Source organism: Lissotriton helveticus, chromosome 8, assembly GCF_964261635.1.
Source record: "Lissotriton helveticus chromosome 8, aLisHel1.1, whole genome shotgun sequence".
Lineage (NCBI taxonomy): Eukaryota > Metazoa > Chordata > Amphibia > Caudata > Salamandridae > Lissotriton > Lissotriton helveticus.
In genome coordinates this window covers 293,149,651-293,169,920 of record NC_136069.1, presented here as the reverse complement: position 1 = coordinate 293,169,920, position 20,270 = coordinate 293,149,651, and the positions used below count along the sequence as shown (strand labels likewise).

At 42.9% G+C, this 20,270-nt stretch overlaps 1 protein-coding gene across 1 annotated transcript in view; it reads left to right on the top strand.

Annotated features, from left to right (window-relative positions):
- The window catches only part of RDX (radixin), a 596,536-nt gene that overhangs the window by 73,623 nt on the left and 502,643 nt on the right, over window positions 1-20,270 (top strand). Inside the window, exon 2 of the mRNA XM_078657059.1 lies at window positions 6,693-6,763. Coding sequence (XP_078513185.1) covers window positions 6,752-6,763 — 12 coding nt within the window. The 5' untranslated portion in view covers window positions 6,693-6,751. The remainder of the gene's footprint in view (window positions 1-6,692; window positions 6,764-20,270) is intronic.

Here is a 20,270-nt window from a genome sequence, read left to right as displayed (position 1 = left end):
GCGCCCTTCTTGATAGAGATTGCCATAGAGGAGACTGTATTAGTCAATCATTTTACCGAGCTCTACGAGAAAGATGACCTGGTTAGCATAGAAAGTCCACATTTAGATCAGATGGTAGCCACAGAAACGCCCCCTCCTAATTCGTTTCCGCTGGAGATGGCCAAGTCCACCTCCGGCATGGAGAAGACTATCACAGACAGTTCAAATAGCAAAGCCCCAGGCCCAGATGGCATTCCAATTGACATTTATAAGGATAATATTACCCTATGGGCACCACTTCTGACAAATGTGCTTAATAGTTGTAATTATAGAGGTTTTCTTCCCACTTGGCAGGATGCGATTGTAGTGCCCATTTTTAAGAAGGGCAATCGTAATGATCCGAAATGTTATCATCCCATTTCGCTGCTTGACTCCTTAATGAAAGTAGCAGGCAGAGTTCTATTGAACAGATTACAAGTATGGGCCAAGGACGAAGGCATACTATCGAAATTCCAGTACGGGTTTAAGCCAGGCCGGGCACTGTCGAACAAGGGCTTAACCTAGCAATGCTAACAAATAAATATATGGTGGCAAAAAAGGGCAGTTTATTTATGACGTTTGTTGACCTTAGTTCGGCTTTTGACTGTTTGAGTCACGACGGCTTGTGGGATACTCTAATACGCCTTGGGGTTGAAGTAAATATTCTTAACTTTCTTAAAAAATTATATAGAGGTGCAGGGGCAAAGGTGCGCTACGGCAGGAAAGGCAAATGCACAGAAAAATTTCCAATTATGAAAGGCGTACGACAAGGTTGCATCTTGGCACCTTTTCTTTTTAACCTTTATATTAATAGTGTTGCAGAACACCTACTTAACTTAGATGTGGACTACCCACAAATTGATGGTGCTGCAGTCCCTATTTTATTGTACGCTGATGATGCGGTTATCATGGCAAGAACCCAAATAGGCCTCCAAAGGGCGCTAGCTAGCTTCTCTGTATATATGGGATCTAGGGGCCTTAAGATTAACATTGGGAAAACTTTTACCATGTGCTGCTCATCAAAAAATAATATTTCCTGTAACACCTTCTTAAATCAGTCAAGGATAGAAACCACCAATACTTTTTCTTATTTGGGGGTTGTTTTGAATAAAAAGAACTTGGACTACAGCTATTACCACCAGGAATCTAGCTTTTTCACGCGCTATTGGCGCATTAAAACAGTTTGCCAATAAGCTAGGAGGTAGACCTACACGCATTTTGCTTGATATTTACAAAGCCAAATGCGTGTCAACTGCCATATATGGGGCCGGCATTTGGGGCATTGCTAACTGTCAGGAAATCCAAGCAAAAGAAAATACTTTTCTGCGATATTTATTAGCCGTCCCCAAGTCTACCTCAACCTATGGATGTCATAAGGAACTCGCCCTGGTATACATATCGGATCTAATTAGGATTAGTCCAGTGCTGCTTTGGCACAAGATATGGACTTCTACTGAAACCGTTTTTAACAGGGCAATCATTGCGGACTGTATGAAACTAGAGAGGTTCAAAAACATTCAGTGGCTTTCCTACATTAAGGATTTTTTAACACAGTTAGGGCATCCAGAGTTCTTTAACTCGCCCGTACTATTATCCTCTATCTCTAAAAAAACTTTAAAGGAATTATGTTCTGCGCTTCTGGACAATCAAAGCTGGCTAGTGGAGGGGAAGAAGGCCTCTGTTTTTCAACACCATTTATTATTGCAGGGTCCTGGTTTGCAGTACTACTTATCCCCTGAGCAGTCTAGCTATGATAGAATGTTATTGGCTTGGTTGAGAATGGGCAGTTATTTTAGGCTGGTTACCTTTCCAGTCATAAATGACTGGTCTATAAACCTAAATAATTGCCCATGCGACGACTCTTCCGTACAATCAACAATTCATTGTATCCTTTTTTGTAAATATTATGCATGGGGAAGGACAAGATATTTAATACCTTTGTTAAAGACTTGGGGCCTAAGACAATGTAGACCGGCCCTATTCAAGATCCTTCTGTTGCAGGACGCAATGACTATAAATGCTGTATCAAAGTTTTTAAAATTTATAATTAGATGCAGATCAACTATGGGTTAAATGAAATTCTGTACTGTAAAAAAGATTTTAGTACGAGGCTGTAGTGTTTTCCCGTTCATGAGTAGTATAGTTGTACTAAATGTATTATAGATGAAGTCCCAGTGCGCATTCTTTTATTGTTATATATTTTCTTTCGTATCTAATGTGCAACTGAATTTTAAACTGCTTAAACTGTTTTCTATGTGCTTTTATGAATTTATATGAATTCGAACAAAGCTATCTTTGAATTGACTGTGGCTCATGCAGCCCTCCTGGTTGAATCCACTTTTATTTCTGCCGAGGGAACTGCTCACCATTTCCATTCAATCACTGTTTTCAGGCCTCAGAGTTAACAATGGCTTTTTAATGGCTTGAGGGATACACGTTTATGGTTTGGCTTGACCATGCAGGAGAGGGGCTTTGGCTCTGCCCACATGTTGGTATTCAGTAGTACCAGTTGGGATTGGGTAGACGTTGTGAGGTTCCGCATAATGCTTGCCCTTCACTCCGCTGTGACCATTTTGTTTATTTTTCCAGCTGCCTGAGGTTTCACTTTCAGGGCCACAAACATGACATTGTAATGCTATTAAAAAGAGTCTTCGATAACTAGATAATTTATGGTGTTTTTCTTTGACATCAGCACAGTAGCGAGAAGTGCAAGCACTGACCTACATGGATTGTTAGGTCGGGCTTGACAGTGCAACTATCACTAGACCTTTTAACCTACACCAAAATTAATCCGTCAAGTAATATTTCTAAAGGGCTACTTATCACCCTGGGAGGGTATCCAGGCTCTGTGCTGCGTTCTCAGTTGAAGAGCCCTTCCTGAGATCTTGAGTTCCTTCCTGAAGTGGTTGAGCGAGGCTGAGGTTGCGCTGGTGGAGAGCGAGGTTGTTATATGCCTAAGTGCCGCGATGAGGGAACAAGCGCCCTCTGGTGCAGCAGTGGATGAGTGTTGTCTATGCCAGGGCGAGGTGTGTGAAGGACAGGTTTTTTGTGGGTTGGTGAAAAGTCAGGCGGTGGTTCACATAGTGTGGTCCGATGTGGGTTTTTTTGTATGCATAGGTCATGAGCTTGAACTGGCATCTCTTGTGTGTTCTTTAGACCGAAAGATTGCGTTGGCGTAGTTTAGTCGGCTAGTGATGAGGGCCTGTGTCCCCGTTTTCCTGATGCTGGTCGGGAGCCATCTGAAGATTTTTTGGAGCATGCAGATGGTGTTGAAACCAGCAGATGCGACTGAGTGAGTTAATTTGACATCTCTTGGAGAGTTAGCTGTCCAGTATGAGGCTGAGGATGTGGGCGTCATCTTTGGGTGTGGAGGTAGGTCCAAACTCTGGTGGCCACCAGCAGTCGTCCTAGAGGGGGCTGTGTGTCCGCCGAAGATGAGAACTTAAGTTGTGTCCGTGTTTAATTTGAGGCAGTCGTCTTTTATCCATGTTGTTGGGTTCTTCATACAGTTGTGGAAATTGGTTTTCATCTGGGTGGTGTTAGCGGAGAGTGAGGACGAGTTGGGTGTCATCGGTGTAGGAGATGATGCTGATGTTGTCTGCGAGTGGAGTCCTGTAGATATTGAAGAGGATGGGACTTAGAAATGAGCCCTGTGATAATCTGCAGATGGCGTGCTTGGGTTGTGAGGAGAAGGGGTGGGGGTGTAGACTCTCTGGGTGCATCCTGTGAGGAAGGACACCATACATCTGAGTGCGTTGTTTGTCATTCTGATCGGGGAAGTTGTTTGAGTGTGGTGTGACACTGTGTCGAAGGTTTTGGAGAGGTCCAAGAGGATTAGGGCGGCTGTTTCACCTCTGTCCAGTAGGGCTCCGATGCAGTCTGTTGCTGCGATGAGGGCTGTCTCTGTGCTGTGGTTGGTCCTGAAGCCTGATTGAAATGGGTCACGTAGGTCGTTTCTTTACAAATGGTCGGTGAGTTGGATGTTTATGGCGTTCCCCAGGAGTTTGGCGTGGATTGGGAGGTGGGAGATCAGATAGTAGTTCTGTGGATTGTTTGGGTTTGCTGATAGTCTCTCGAGGAGGGGCCTGACCTCCGCGTCCTTTCAATCGTTGAGGTAAGATGTTGTGGTTATGAGGCGTTGAGGATGGTTGTGAGTTGGTAGCTGATCTCGTTGCTTCTTAGGTTGAAAAGCCGGTGGGGCATGGGTCAGTGGGAGCCCATGAGTGGATGGATTTCATCAGGGTGGTAGTTGTTCATGTGTAGAGTTGTTCCCAAGAGGTGATCGTGTGGTTGGCGGTTGTCAATGGGTTGCTGAGTATGTCAGAGGGTTGGGGTTCGAAGTTTGCGTAGATGGTTGCTATCTTGTTGAGGTGGTCAGCGAGGGTGTCACTGAGTTCTTGGCAGGGCAGGATCATGTTTTCCGTCGCTGCGGGGCAGAAGAATTCTCTGGCAATGGTGAATAGTTCCTAGGTTCAGTTAGTGCTGGTCTCGATGCACTGTGCAAGGGCCTTCTTCTTTGCGGCTTTGAGCTTGCGATGGTAGTTGTTGAGGGCAGTTTTGTATGGGGCTTGGTTGATATCGTTCTTAGAGATTCTTCCCCCCCCCCACGCTCCCCCCCACCCTTTCCTCATCTTCTTTCTTGTTTGGATTCATGTTTTGCTGTGCTGAGTTCTGGTGTCTACCAGCTGGCTCACTTGGTGGGTCTATGCATCTTTGGTTGTTTGGATGGGGTGACTTGGCCGGCAACATTGGTTTACCAGGAGTTTCAATTCTAAACTGTTTTGTACAAGCTTGCCATGATGTTGGGCTGGGTCCTGAGGGTGTCAGTCCATTGTTGCTGGGTTACAATGGTCCGGCTGTGGTGTGGAGCACTGTCTCGAATGGAGGTGGTGTGCTGAGGGCAGACGAGGATGAAGTTTATGATGGCGTGGTCCGCCCAGGTGAGTTCTGATGTGTGGGTGTATTTGATTCTGTCACTGGGTGTAAAGATGGGGTCCAGCATGTGTTCTGCTCTGTGCTCAGTGACGATCTGCTTGAGGCTGATGTTGTCTAGTCTTTTCAGGTGGTCGGTGGTGTTGATTGGGTCACCTAGGTGAAAGCTGTGGTCTCCCAGGAGAATGTAGTGTTTGGATTCAAAGGCGAGGGGCAGGGAAGTGAGCTTTGCAATGGGGTGGCTGATGCCATTTTGTGGTCCTGGTGGTTTGTAAGCAAAGGTGCCTCTGGTGGTTCTGGCGTCGAGCTTGAAATTCATGTGTTCTATGATGGGCATGTGGTCGTCGTTGGTGATGGAGCAGGTGATGAATTCTTAGTGTACAATGGCAATGCCTCCGCTATGTTTGTTGGTGTGGTCTTGGTGTTTCATTTTGTAGCCGGAGGGCGTTGCGATGGTGATCTCTGGGGTTGACGTGGAGGAGAGGCATGTCTCGGTGATGAAGGTGACGAGGGTGGAGATAGTGTCTCAGACCTCGGTGGCGTGTTTGCAGAGTGAACTGGCTTTGATCAGGAGACCTGTGCTTCTACACAATATATATATCCATTCCCATGCTATCTACTTATAATGCTCACATTAGCATACAACGTCCCTTTAAAGCCAGATCTATCGGCATTGCCAACGCTTGTTTCTTTTTCTAAAGTAAAAAAAATAAATACCCAAAGAAAATAAATAAAGTATTAATCGTTTATGATGGAATAAATGACTCATGTTCTTTATTTTTTAACTCCTGATTTATTATTATTTTTTATTTTATTTCAATATAGTGCTTTTATCCAGAGCACTTTGTAGAAGGCAAAATAACCTCACTGTAATTCTGGTACTTTTAGTACGTGCTTCCTCGCTCATAAATGACTTATGTAGCAGACCAAACTTGACAAAAAAGGCGTCTCTTTGGCGATTTTTTGTAGCTTACGGTTTTCAGTCATTCCTTCGTGCGTTTTACTTTACTGTATGTCACCAGCTGCCATAACCAGTTCCTACTTGTTTTTCCAACATGCAAAATAATAGAGAATAGTAGAACTATATTTTTTCTTCCGATATTCTTGGTAACGGCACATTGATAGTTTTCAGGAGAAACGGAGTTATTTCTTTGTAAATTGTTTAAAGACACTTAAAGTTTGCTAATTGAACGCGTGGTTTGGATTTTGTCTCACAGATGACAAAAATAGCACTGGTTGCCCTGTTTTTCAGCTTGACCGAAGCAGGGACAATTAATGTTAGGGTCTGAATTAGAAAGCACAAGATGACATATTTCTGTGTATCATTCGCTGGCAATCTAGGAGCATTAGCCACAGTTGCTATATTCTGCAAATGTATTACGTTTTCAATATTGAATCCGTGTCAGCAATGGAAATTGAACTTGGTGATTGCGTTTCTGTGTTTTGTTTTTTCCCCCGTTTTTTTCTTTTCTACAGTCACCGTCGCATTAATGCCGTTATATTAATCAAAAATAAATGTTCTTTTGAACAGCTGTTACGTGCGGATATAATGCTTTTAACCTCTGCAGATGAAGACTCCACTTTGACTTTACAATACCGTGGCTGAGACCTGGTAAAAAGTATTTTGTTCTTGAAATAGCACCAGCATTTTTCTTTCTGCCCTGCAGCAAAACGCATATTGTACTCCAGTGATTAGCTATAAAAAAAAAAAAACTTCACTGTTTTGTGTTAAACTTCAACAGAAAGCTGTGGATTCCGTAACAGCAGACATTGGGGACCTGTGCTTCTAACAAGAGAAACCATGCCGAAACCGGTAAGTGAAATGTTATCTGACATGCTCAGTTTTCATTCTTGCTGATTGATGCTAGTAATCATTGTCAGTTTGTCTCCTCTGTTTTCATTTAGTTTTTATATTTTTTAAATGGAGTAACAATTGTACATTGCATTAGCCTTCAGTTGCATCTAATACATTAAGTACCCATGGGACACAACCGATGTCATGAATAGTTTGCAATAACTTGAACTAAGCTGAATGATATATAATAAATTATTATTGTTATGAGTTTTATTTAGCGCTAGCTAGACCCAAAGGTATTATATGTTATATAATAACATTTACATGCTTTCACATTTCCAACGTTCCAGGTAAAGTGTTTCTGATGTTGGTAAATCACAATTTGTTAGGCCATAATATCCTGTTAGTGCATGCATGTTTTTAGCATATGGGGAGACGCCTGCATCTCAAGGCAGCACCATTCGTAGGTCACGTTTATGTGAATATTCCAAGGAACAAACTTTACATCCATGTGCAGTGTATCAATTCAAGGAAGGACCTGCCCCTCTACAGCTTGGGTCTAGGTTGTACAGCAGAATGGGCCTGTCGGTCATCTCTGACCAACTTGGTCTTGGATACTTCCACACTATATGAAATAAAGTTTTCTCTTTACTACCTCAAAGGTAGATATTGTGTACTCTTCGAATAATCATATGCACTCGCTTGAGTGTTCGGTAAATGAGTGTAAGAAAGGAGACTCCAGCAATTTGAAAAAGGCATTCCCAGAGGCTTTGATGGGATGGCGATACACAGTTGGCCATTACAATTCTTCATTTTCGTACCTACATCAGTAGTCCATTTTGATTTTAGGTATTCCGCATTGACCTTCATCATTTTCGTATGGCACAATATAGTACGTTCACAGGTTACCTAGTCTCTCCCAAGGTTGATATCAAGTGACGTACCACATTCCTCTGAGGTTGAGCTGTTTTACAACCCTAAGTCAATAATGCTGCTGTTGTGAGTGAGCATTGTGCTAAGAATGATCCTACCGGATATAGAAGACCTGCCTGAGAATGCTAAAGTGACTGAGAAAGGTGTGTTCAGAATGTTGAAGCTTTCCGAAGTTCTATCAATTAAATAGACTTGATTCATATATGTGTTATTGGAAACCAGCTTGGAAGGTAGTTCAACATCGCTGTGAGGAAAGAACTTGAACCATGAATTCTTGTACTAAGTCCACCAGATTGCACTGTATTCAATGCTAGCTGGTGAGTCCCTGACTGAGTTCCTGAGTGGTTTGCATACTGTTGGAATGCTTCAGGGATTGGGCTGTTCCAACGACCCCGTTGCTCTTTGAAACCTAATGCTACAGAAAACTGCTTCTACACATGTTGTCAATGGCCTTTTACTAGTAGCCAGTGAAGTTATTTATCTGTGGGTTATGTGTACCTGAAGGCTAGCATTGATGATGAATGTGGAAGGGAGTTTTGGAGTGTTTGAAGTTGACTAAGGAGGGAATACTGTGAATGTTGACCAGAGTCTCATCAGTGTAGAAGGCAAGGAGCTAAGTTGGTTTGCAGTGTCAAGTCATTACCTCGCCCTATCTCCTCTGCAATGTCCAACCTCTTTTCCCCCCTCATATCTTTTTTCTGTGACCGTTGCTGTAGAATGAGCCCACCTCTCTTCTGGTAGACTACTTACCATAGGGTTCGTATGTGGCTGGCTAGGGACACTGTTTGCTCGTTTCAGCTGAAAAAGGTTTCCAAGATGCTGTTTTAGGTCTTCTGCTATGAAAACACAAGAGAATCCGCAATAGTCAAATTGTAAAAAGCAACGTCATAGAACTGTAGTTGCATTTCTCCTATCTTAGTAAGCAATACAAAACGTGTTGCTGCAGCAGGAGGCAGTAGTGAGTCTAGGACAGAAAAACGCGTGAAAACGAGTGCTGTATATATATGGTTCTGAAGTTGTTTCAGCAGGTGTACTTTTGAAATCTGCAAAATTGGTCACAATAAAGGTTGAACGAAACTGAGGTAACGATCTTATACTTAAAGTTTGGTTTCAAATCTTAACATTGATAGTTTTAAGCTCCACCCTCACCAAGGCAGTCTCATTAACCAGTGAAAATCACAAACTCTTGTGGAATTGGGGAGGCTACTTGAACCAAGGCAGTCCATTTATGCTTTTATTACTGCTATGTAAAATACAGAGAGGCTTGAAATAACAAAGCATGTGATTATCTGACTAACCTACTGCTGGACAAGATATTTCACATCCTATTGAGGGTCTAGGACAGACTGGTGGCAGGGTTAACGAAGTAAAGAGAATACTGGTAACGGAGTTGTCCAAGATTCCACAGTGAGTCTGAGGACAAAAGGGACCCAGTGGGGAAGTTCTGTACAAAGGAGCAAGAAAGTCAAAGTTCAGAAGGAACAGTCACGTGAGGCTATTCAGCTTTCAGAATAATGAACATTCAGGATGTGTAAATCCTAAATATAACACTAATAATTAAGGGCATGTGGGGTAAAACGCAAAGCTGCTCCATACTGAAAGACCGAGCCTCACTAAGTTGCTCATCTAAAATTGCTATTACAGATGCTAATTGCAAAATATCCACATGTAGGACAACAAGAAAAGGTAGTCTGTAGAGATACCATCTATGGTGATGTTCTAAAATGTAACATGAAGGCAATACTCACCTTTTAAAAGCAACACCTTCCAGGTTCTCTTCTGAGCCCACGAATCTTGGCAGTCATACAGAAACAATGAAGAAGGTAACTGCAAGATTGGAGAACCGAATTACATTGCCACTACAGAACAGAAGTTAGAGAAGAATAGTGCTTTAAATGTAAGCAGAGAAAACAAACAAGTAAACCTTACTAGGCCAGGGGTGAGGAATTTAATAAAATTCTACTTGTCGATGGGGCATTTTGCTTCATAAATCTACTTGTCCTGTAACAAATTCCACTCGTCCCTTTTGTGCCATGTAATGTGGGGACAAATTATGGCCGCAATCTCATTATATAAGCGCTCTGATCTAGCCTCTCTGATTATGCCAGGGCTCATACCATAGCAGTGTTTGAATAAAAGCAATTCCCTTATCTTGCCGTGCTTCCGCAGATCTACATACTGGAAGGTTATGGTAAACATTATTTCCAGTTGGATAGCCCGTTTTTGAGTGCTGCAAATCTACTAACTTGCATGTTTTAAGGGTTTTCACCAACTCTTCTCTAATCTATTCCCATACTTAGAAAGGTTGGAAATGTACTCCCTCCTAAGAATGGCAAACCTCTTCCAGGGCTGGGAATAAAGTGGTTGGAGGGAAATTGAACTTGCATACACTCAAAAGATTTATGCATGAGTAAATCTACACATGCAGATTTGCTCATGCTCAAATGCAATTGACAAATATTTTCTAGGAGTACTATTTCTTGACCTACTTGTAAATCTGCAATGAATGCAAGGACATATACCATGGGTGCACTTTGGAGACTTTCTTTAATAATTGGGCCCCTAATTATGTCTAGAGTAAACCATGAACGTTTGTGTTTATTAAAATTCCATCTCTCTCTCTCTCTCTCTCTCTCTCTCTCTATCTCTCTCTGTATTGGCTTTCTTCTCTGTCAATCAATCAATCAGGGCATTTATTTATAGAGCGCACTACTCACCCGGAGGGTCTCAAGGCGCTTGGGGGCTGGAGGGGGGGGGTTAGGTGCCGCTACTGCTCGAACAGCCAGGTCTTGAGCTTCTTCCTGAAGGAGAGGTGGTCTTGGGTCAGGCGAAGGTCGGTCGGGAGGGTGTTCCAGATCTTGGCGGCCAGGTAGGAGAAGGACCTTCCTCCTGTTGTCGCTCTTCGGATGCGGGGGACGGCGGCGAGGGCGTGGTTGGTCGATCGGAGGTGGCGTTTGGGAGCGTAGAAGTTGAGGCGGTTGTTGAGGTAGCTCGGGCCTTGGTCGTGTAGGGCTTTGTGTGCGTGGGTGAGGAGACGGAAGGTGATTCTCTTGTTGACGGGGAGCCAGTGCAGGTCTGTGAGCGACAATGTTCTGCTCTTTGTCAAGGTGCATATCGGCATACAAAGTCGTTTGGTCCAGTGCCAGGAACTACTGTGGCAATGTGTGCTTTTTGAGACCAAAAACTAATTTTGCTTTTGCCAATGTTTGCTATAATGGTGAGGCCTCTGCAGCTCCCACACCGATAAGGTTTTACAAAAACCATGCCAAGACAGGACACACATTGGCAAACCAAAAGGCTGACCACTAATTTCAGACCTACCGGCTTTGCCAGTGCTTGTTTATTTTTATGCTTCCCATTATCTTATTGAAACTGGTTACACTGATCTTCCATTATGAATAATTTTAGGAAATACTAGTATTCATCAACACATTTTACTAAATGATGCTGCAAGAAATGGTACCTAACATTTTACAGCAGTTTAGCGAAGTGTTTTTTTCCTACTTGCATTTTTTTGTGAACTTTTTATTTTGAAAGCTAAGAATCATCTTGTTTTTTCAAGCTTTCGCAAATATTTGCATCTTAACCGAGAGCATTCTGGGAGCAGTATACATAGTCTCATATTGCAAAACATTGAAAACGTGAGTACACATTTTTGTACTCCAAACATTGTCAGTAGTACAGTCTGAGCTTACTACATTTACTTACAGTGCTCACGCTAATAATGAAGCCTTTGTATTAATGAACCATAAATCCAAGTTTGAACAGCATTAACACATGGACACAAATGTTACCTTACCTGCGGACCATGCCTTTCCCTGATCTATAATATGGTACTGTAAACTGGCAGCCAAAGGGTTTGTGCTGTAGGGGGTTGGGCCTACTTGTCCCAAGGACAAAGTACACATGAAACACATGAAAACGTGTTGCCCTGGACCCCAAACAATATGTTCTGGGTGTTGGACTATAGGAATTCCACACCCCTGTCACTAGGAGACAAGAAGCCAAGTTTGCAGTGACCAGAATATATCACACTGGGACTAGATCTCTTAAACGGAAACGAAAGCCAGACAGTAGGAAAAGGCGAATTGCTGAAATAGTTGCAGTTCAAGAAACAAGGGTGCACAAAAATAGTGCTGTTCTTGAAATTAGGAAGCACTGCAGGAACGCTGTTACAAGAAACAAGTAGTTGGCTATAACTCCGTAATAGGGGAAATTCAGGAAAACATGGATTTCAAATAGCCTAGGAATCGGGAAGTCTGGAAACAAAATGTCAGCTAAACAGGAACACTGCTATAATGACCACCTCTGAACCGAAGTAATCGGAGGCTTGAGAATTCACCAACGCTGATGTTCCAGGTGTAATCAAGCTAGGTGCCTTCCACCCACAGGTATGCAGATTCCTCTACCCTACCTTGACCTGCAAAGGTGAGGGCACAGTAGTGACTGGGGAGACTTTGGCATGGATCTGAACTGAATTGGAATTTCAGACTATTGTCTAAGAAGCTGAAAGCCAGTACATAGGTCAGGAAGCGTAGCTGAACACTGATTTTTCCACATTTAGGCCCCCTAATGGTTGGCATGAGAGCACAGGGAGTAGATCGTGACTCATCCATTTCCTTTGACACCTCTAGATGTACACACTTCTGATCACAAGGAATGCTTCCCATAATTCATTGCATGGGACCCTTACATAATGCTTAGTTTAAACGCATGAATCAAGTGCTACAGACCTTGTAGTAAAATCTACTGTAAGCTGAACAAGTTCATTTTGTTTGAAGGTCCGAATTCCTGTAGTTTCTTTCCTTTATATTTAATTAGTACTACATTTTTTGGAGAGTTGGATAGAAAGGGGCAGTGTTGCCACCAAGGGAAATGTCAATATTATTTGCTGACCTTTGTGGATAGGACGATTCTTGAATTGTTTCCCTTTCCTTTCCTACCCTGTCTACTCTAGGCAGTTGTTTGTCGCCAACACGGCAGGCTCTGTTTCTTGAATTAATGCATGTTATTTTGTACAAGTAGGTGAGGTCTCCCTCCTTTGAGCCATGCAGAGTAACTTGCAGTGCTTTTGTTTAGTAGTAATTGGGACACTTTGCAACTCCTGATGCAGCGTGTAATTTGTGTAAATCTACTTCAATAAGTGAGAGTTGGCACAAGGTTTTCTTTGTAAACGAATGGACCGTGACTGAATAATATATGCTCATTGTAAAAGGACACTTGTTGCGAAAGAAAGAAGAAAATAATGAAAGAAGTCCTGTGTATCTGTTCAGTTGACTTGCTTCTCAGTTGAAAGGTATCTTTTGTACATATCCCCTTTAAAAAATAGTTTTCAGCTTGTTTAATAGAGGGGGTGGGGGTGGGGGCTGACTTTCCGGTTAGACACTGGGCTATTTACCTTCGACAATTACCGGCAAAGTAGTAGGCTAACATCAACTTGTGGCATTTCTCAGCTATGAAGGAGCTTTATCATATTGCCAAGCACCAAATGCTTCTAATTATGGCAAAAACACAACATTGCAAGTAAGAGTCTATTTATGGTACAAAAAAGCAGAGATGCTTTGTTTTGTACAGTAATAAAACATTCAATTTACTATGCTTGTTGCTCATAGTTTAAATAAGTTTAAATAAGGGGCGAACCTTGCCTGAGAGGTCAGCAGTGTGCTCCCACATCCTGTTGTCAAGAAAAGAAAATACTTAATTTAGTTGGTGGGTCTGCCAAACTGGATGTCGAGGAGAATGAGTCAGAAGAGAAGCTGGCATGATCTCCAATGCAACCCGTTGCAGTTCTATTAATCAGAGGTGGCAGTGCCGGTCCCCCTGATGTTGTTGAGGACTGGTCGGCACCTCACTAATCGACTCATCTGTAGGATATATATATATATATACTCCACATCAGTAGTGGAAGATAGGTCGGACGGGTGAAAGGTCAGTTAGTGTCCATCACTTCCTTAGCCACACGAGGACCAGTGGAAGAGTATGAAGTCAACTGATCCAATGAAATGGCGTTGCACGAAACAGCAGGTGTGACACTGTTCAGAATAGATAAATGTACACGAAGGTGGATCTCGCACAGCTGGGGTAATCCAACCAGTAAAGGATTGTAATGGGTTTTCGTGTGCTGAAGGGTGGAAAACACTGTCTAGCCTTACAGTGTATCAATAAACATTGTAGAAGAAGCTCTCCCGCCTAGGGAGAGAACAACCCAACGCACTACTTTAGATAGACCAGTGGTCTGATTCGCTGTTCCAATTATACAACAACTTGTAGTCCAAATGAAAGAATGTTCAAACATATGGTTTATTCATATCCATGACCGGATATTTTATGTAGATAATACACATCAATCTTTTGTAATCCACATGTATGTTCAGGTGTGTTATCAAATCACACTACCCAATGCATTTCGGGCATGGCCCGTCGTCAGGGGAATTACTCTACAAATAAAAAACAAAAGGACCCAATGTAATATCCATGTAACATATCGGCAAAGACCAAACTTGTGATCAATAACAGTGAGTGTGTACTTGGAAACGAACAGTGCTCAACGTGGTGAACGGATAGAAGAAAAAGAAAAAGAAACTGGCGTGTGTAACGCTGTAAAGGAAGGTACCCACGGTAACCAAAAAATCGCAACACATAGCTCCACAGAAACCGAAAGGTAACCGGTAATTAAACAAGATAGCCCGTAACCAATTGAATCAAGCGGGTGAAATAGGTCGGGTAAATCCTCATTAACCAAGTTCCCGCCACCGATCATGCAGCAACAGACATCGTCCCCGGTCGTGGGTACTTACTAGTGTGAAGATAACAGTGGGACTCCGGAGAGTTCCAAGAGGTGAACACGCGATGGAAGGCCAGGGAATCAGGATATGCCAAAAGTAAAGATAGTGGTAGGACTAAACAACCAAGTGGTGAATGTCATGTGAGCGCCATCTTGGAAGGTGCAACCCAGTGAAAAACATAACAGAAAAAGGTGATGTGCACAGACATATCATAGTTCAACATGAAAAATTACAGTTAAATGACAGATCACAAATAACACAAAAATTCAATGCGATCATTAAGACCCGACGGGGCCATCGTGGAAAGGTAACGGATCCAGAAATTCTCTCTCTTGAGTAGATGGTTCTTATTATTGTTTGTGATGGGAACTTGTTCCAGTACTTGGAATTTAAGCTGAGCCACTGTATGTCTATTATCCAAGAAATGGGTAGCCACACTCGATTTCTGATTTTCAGTGCGAATGTTACTCTTGTGTTCCAAGATTCTCGTGCGAATCATTCTCTCTGTATGGCCAACATAGCATTTGCCACATGGGCATTTTAAAACATAGATCACATTCTTGCTGTTGCATGTTGCGTTCACATTCAATTTGATGGGGAAGCCTTTCATAGGATGGTTCATTATGTTGCCTTGTATGCTGTTATGGCAATTGCTGCAATTGTAGCATGGTTTGAAGCCACTGTAAGTAAGTGCGGATTTGGCACCACTGGTGTTGCTCAGAATCTCTTTCAAATTTTTGCCCCTGGTGAAGGCGAAGATAGGGGGTTCTGAAAATAGGCCATTAAAATCTGATTCCTGTTTCAAGATGGACCAATGTTTGCGAATGATCTTTTGAAATTGTGAAGAAGCTCTCGAAAACTTAGAGACTACCACTAAACGGTCGGTGGGAGTCTTCCGTTTTGGTTGTAGCAGGGAAGCTCTACTGTGTTTCTCACTTCTCTGGATCGCCAAATCCAAAATAGGAGTGGGGTATCCTCGTGCTCGTAAACGGTCAAGAACAGTTTTGATCTGTACTCTGCTCTCATCAGGTCTGGAAACGATTCTTTTCACCCTCAATATCTGAGCGTATGGTAAGTTGTCTTTGAGTCCCATCCGGTGGAAGCTATGATAATGGAGGGTAGAGTTTCTGTCAGTAGGCTTTCGGAAGACAGTGGTGGACCAGTCTCCCAATTCTCTCAGTATTTTGACGTCCAAAAAGTGGACGCAGGATGTACTATGTTCCCAAGTAAATTGAATTCGTTGTGTAACCTGGTTCCAGGTGTTAAGGAAGGTGGTGAGAGTCTCGTTGGTACCTGCCCAGAGTAAGAATATGTCGTCGATGTACCTCAGGTATAAGCGGCCATTTTCTTGCCAGAGATCTTGGGAGAGAATGTGATTTTCTTCAAAATTTCGCATGAAGATATTGGCGTAGCAAGGAGCAGCCGAATTTCCCATAGCCGTACCGTTGAGCTGTAGGAACCATTTGTCAGAGACGGTGAAGTAGCTTTGATATAGCGTGAACAAGGTAAATTCCATGAGGAATATTTTCAAGTCATGGTCAATGTCGGATTGGGCCAAAGTTCTTTCAATAGCGTCAATTCCCCCGTCGTGGGGGATTGAAGTGTAAAGGGAACTAACGTCCACAGTGCACATGATCAGATGGGAATCTTTAAGTGTGTTCATGACTGGTTCCAGTTTCAATATGAAATCCGTCGTATCTTTAACAAAAGAGTCAGCTGAGGTGACGAATGGTTGAAGATATTTGTCCAGGAATTTTCCCACGTTTTCGTGGATGCTGTTTCTTGTAGACACTATAGGTCTACATGGAGGATTTGTTGGGTGTTTATGTAGTTTAGGTAACATGTATAAGACAGGAGGTCTTGGATTGTTTGGTGTGAGATATCTTTTTGTTTTCTCATTGATCGTGCCGTTATCAAACGCCTTGTTGATTATGATGATGAAATCATTGGTGTATTCCTTGGTCGGATCTCCAGGAAGAGTGTCATATGTGTCTATATCTCCAACGTGAGCTGTGATTTTATCCTCATAGAAGTTGGTGTCCATGACTACCAGAGCCCCTCCTTTATCTGCGTTTTGACAGATGATGTTAGGGTTGTCCGCGATTTTCTGCAGTATGTTTTTCTCTTTGCGGGTAAGATTCCCCCGCTTTACTGATTGTATAAATGGAAGTTTAAGAATGTCTTGTCTGACTAGGTTTTCGAAGGCATCGATAATTTTGTGGCTTAATGGTGCCATGAACGTGCTGTGTGGTCGTAGACCTCTGAGCATGTCTTCCTCGTGTATGGTAATGGGGCAGATGTTAAGAAAATAGTGTTTCAGACGCATGTTGCGTATCAATTTGAATGCACTCACTTCGAGTTCCAATGTGTTAGTGCCCGTGGTGGGAACAAACGATTGTCCTTTCTGCAGGATGCGTGTTTCTTCATCAGACAAGATTGTAGAGGAAATGTTGATAACTAGATTCTCCTCTGTGTTCAACGTCTTCCTTTTACTTTTTTGTTTTTCGCTGGAGGTGTTTTTTCCGGTTCCTCGGCGGGTTTTTCCCCCCCGGGTTCTTTTTGTCGGTTGGAGCCTGGCTCTAAAAAAGGAACCGCAGTGTTGGTTGAGGTGCTGGGAGTTTGAACATCAGTGTCTGTTCGAGTCTGTGCAGGTCTTGTTCTTTGATCCTCCTCTGAGGATGAGGTTTCGTTAGCCGAAAAAGGGTTATATGGCTTGTTGGGACGCCGGCGGGCGTATGCCTCGGCCCAGGAATAGACCTCGCCGAGTTTGTAGTCTATAGTGTCCCTTTTAAATTTCCTTAATTTTCGCTCCTGTGTCTCGCGTACATGTTTATCTAATTGGATGTTGATATCCTCCAACGATTTCTTTAGTTCTTCTGCGGTCATGGTATCGTCTAGTTCCTTTCTAAACGCTGGTGATTTCTAGTGTGAGTTCCTCCAAAGTCTTGGCTAGCTCCTCCACGATCAGTAAAATGAGATCGAGGGAACATTTATTTAAGATGGAATACCAGCGTTCCACAAACTTGGTGTTGTTTTTACAAAGAAGAGGTTTTAGAGGGACCCGTAGGCCACGGGGGATCCGTTGAACACGATGGTACCGGATCAAGGTACTAGCGTGAAGTTTTTGATTTGAATGTTTTTTTAATAGGTAGAGTAATTGACGAAGGTTGCTTTCTGCACTTCGGGTATTGCCAGTGACGGTGATATCTTCCGGAGTCCCACTGTTATCTTCACACTAGTAAGTACCCACGACCGGGGACGATGTCTGTTGCTGCATGATCGGTGGCGGGAACTTGGTTAATGAGGATTTACCCGACCTATTTCACCCGCTTGATTCAATTGGTTAGGGGCTATCTTGTTTAATTACCGGTTACCTTTCGGTTTCTGTGGAGCTATGTGTTGCGATTTTTTGGTTACCGTGGGTACCTTCCTTTACAGCGTTACACACGCCAGTTTCTTTTTCTTTTTCTTCTATCCGTTCACCACGTTGAGCACTGTTCGTTTCCAAGTACACACTCACTGTTATTGATCACAAGTTTGGTCTTTGCCGATATGTTACATGGATATTACATTGGGTCCTTTTGTTTTTTATTTGTAGAGTAATTCCCCTGACGACGGGCCATGCCCGAAATGCATTGGGTAGTGTGATTTGATAACACACCTGAACATACATGTGGATTACAAAAGATTGATGTGTATTATCTACATAAAATATCCGGTCATGGATATGAATAAACCATATGTTTGAACATTCTTTCATTTGGACTACAAGTTGTTGTATAATTGGAACAGCGAATCAGACCACTGGTCTATCTAAAGTAGTGCGTTGGGTTGTTCTCTCCCTAGGCGGGAGAGCTTCTTCTACAATGTTTATTGATACACTGTAAGGCTAGACAGTGTTTTCCACCCTTCAGCACACGAAAACCCATTACAATCCTTTACTGGTTGGATTACCCCAGCTGTGCGTGATCCACCTTCGTGTACATTTATCTATTTTTCTGCCAACGGAACTCAGCACGCTCACACCATGAATTTTGAATCGGTTTCTGGAATGACCGACCAGAAAGCAAGCACTTTTGCCTACAGCACAGATGATGCAGACAAGATCTACGGGATGATACAGGAAGATATCACCGTCACTGGCAATACCCGAAGTGCAGAAAGCAACCTTCGTCAATTACTCTACCTATTAAAAAAACATTCAAATCAAAAACTTCACGCTAGTACCTTGATCCGGTACCATCGTGTTCAACGGATCCCCCGTGGCCTACGGGTCCCTCTAAAACCTCTTCTTTGTAAAAACAACACCAAGTTTGTGGAACGCTGGTATTCCATCTTAAATAAATGTTCCCTCGATCTCATTTTACTGATCGTGGAGGAGCTAGCCAAGACTTTGGAGGAACTCACACTAGAAATCACCAGCGTTAGAAAGGAACTAGACGATACCATGACCGCAGAAGAACTAAAGAAATCGTTGGAGGATATCAACATCCAATTAGATAAACATGTACGCGAGACACAGGAGCGAAAATTAAGGAAATTTAAAAGGGACACTATAGACTACAAACTCGGCGAGGTCTATTCCTGGGCCGAGGCATACGCCCGCCGGCGTCCCAACAAGCCATATAACCCTTTTTCGGCTAACGAACCTCATCCTCAGAGGAGGATCAAAGAACAAGACCTGCACAGACTCGAACAGACACTGATGTTCAAACTCCCAGCACCTCAACCAACACTGCGGTTCCTTTTTTAGAGCCAGGCTCCAACCGACAAAAAGAACCCGGGGGAAAAACCCGCCGAGGAACCGGAAAAAACACCTCCAGCGAAAAACAAAAAAGTAAAAGGAAGACGTTGAACACAGAGGAGAATCTAGTTATCAACATTTCCTCTACAATCTTGTCTGATGAAGAAACACGCATCCTGCAGAAAGGACAATCGTTTGTTCCCACCACGGGCACTAACACATTGGAACTCGAAGTGAGTGCATTCAAATTGATACGCAACATGCGTCTGAAACACTATTTTCTTAACATCTGCCCCATTACCATACAGGAGGAAGACATGCTCAGAGGTCTACGACCACACAGCACGTTCATGGCACCATTAAGCCACAAAATTATCGATGCCTTCGAAAACCTAGTCAGACAAGACATTCTTAAACTTCCATTTATACAATCAGTAAAGCGGGGGAATCTTACCCGCAAAGAGAAAAACATACTGCAGAAAATCGCGGACAACCCTAACATCATCTGTCAAAACGCAGATAAAGGAGGGGCTCTGGTAGTCATGGACACCAACTTCTATGAGGATAAAATCACAGCTCACGTTGGAGATATAGACACATATGACACTCTTCCTGGAGATCCGACCAAGGAATACACCAATGATTTAATCATCATAATCAACAAGGCGTTTGATAACGGCACGATCAATGAGAAAACAAAAAGATATCTCACACCAAACAATCCAAGACCTCCTGTCTTATACATGTTACCGAAACTACATAAACACCCAACAAATCCTCCATGTAGACCTATAGTGTCTACAAGAAACAGCATCCACGAAAACGTGGGAAAATTCCTGGACAAATATCTTCAACCATTCGTCACCTCAGCTGACTCTTTTGTTAAAGATACGACGGATTTCATATTGAAACTGGAACCAGTCATGAACACACTTAAAGATTCCCATCTGATCATGTGCACTGTGGACGTTAGTTCCCTTTACACTTCAATCCCCCACGACGGGGGAATTGACGCTATTGAAAGAACTTTGGCCCAATCCGACATTGACCATGACTTGAAAAT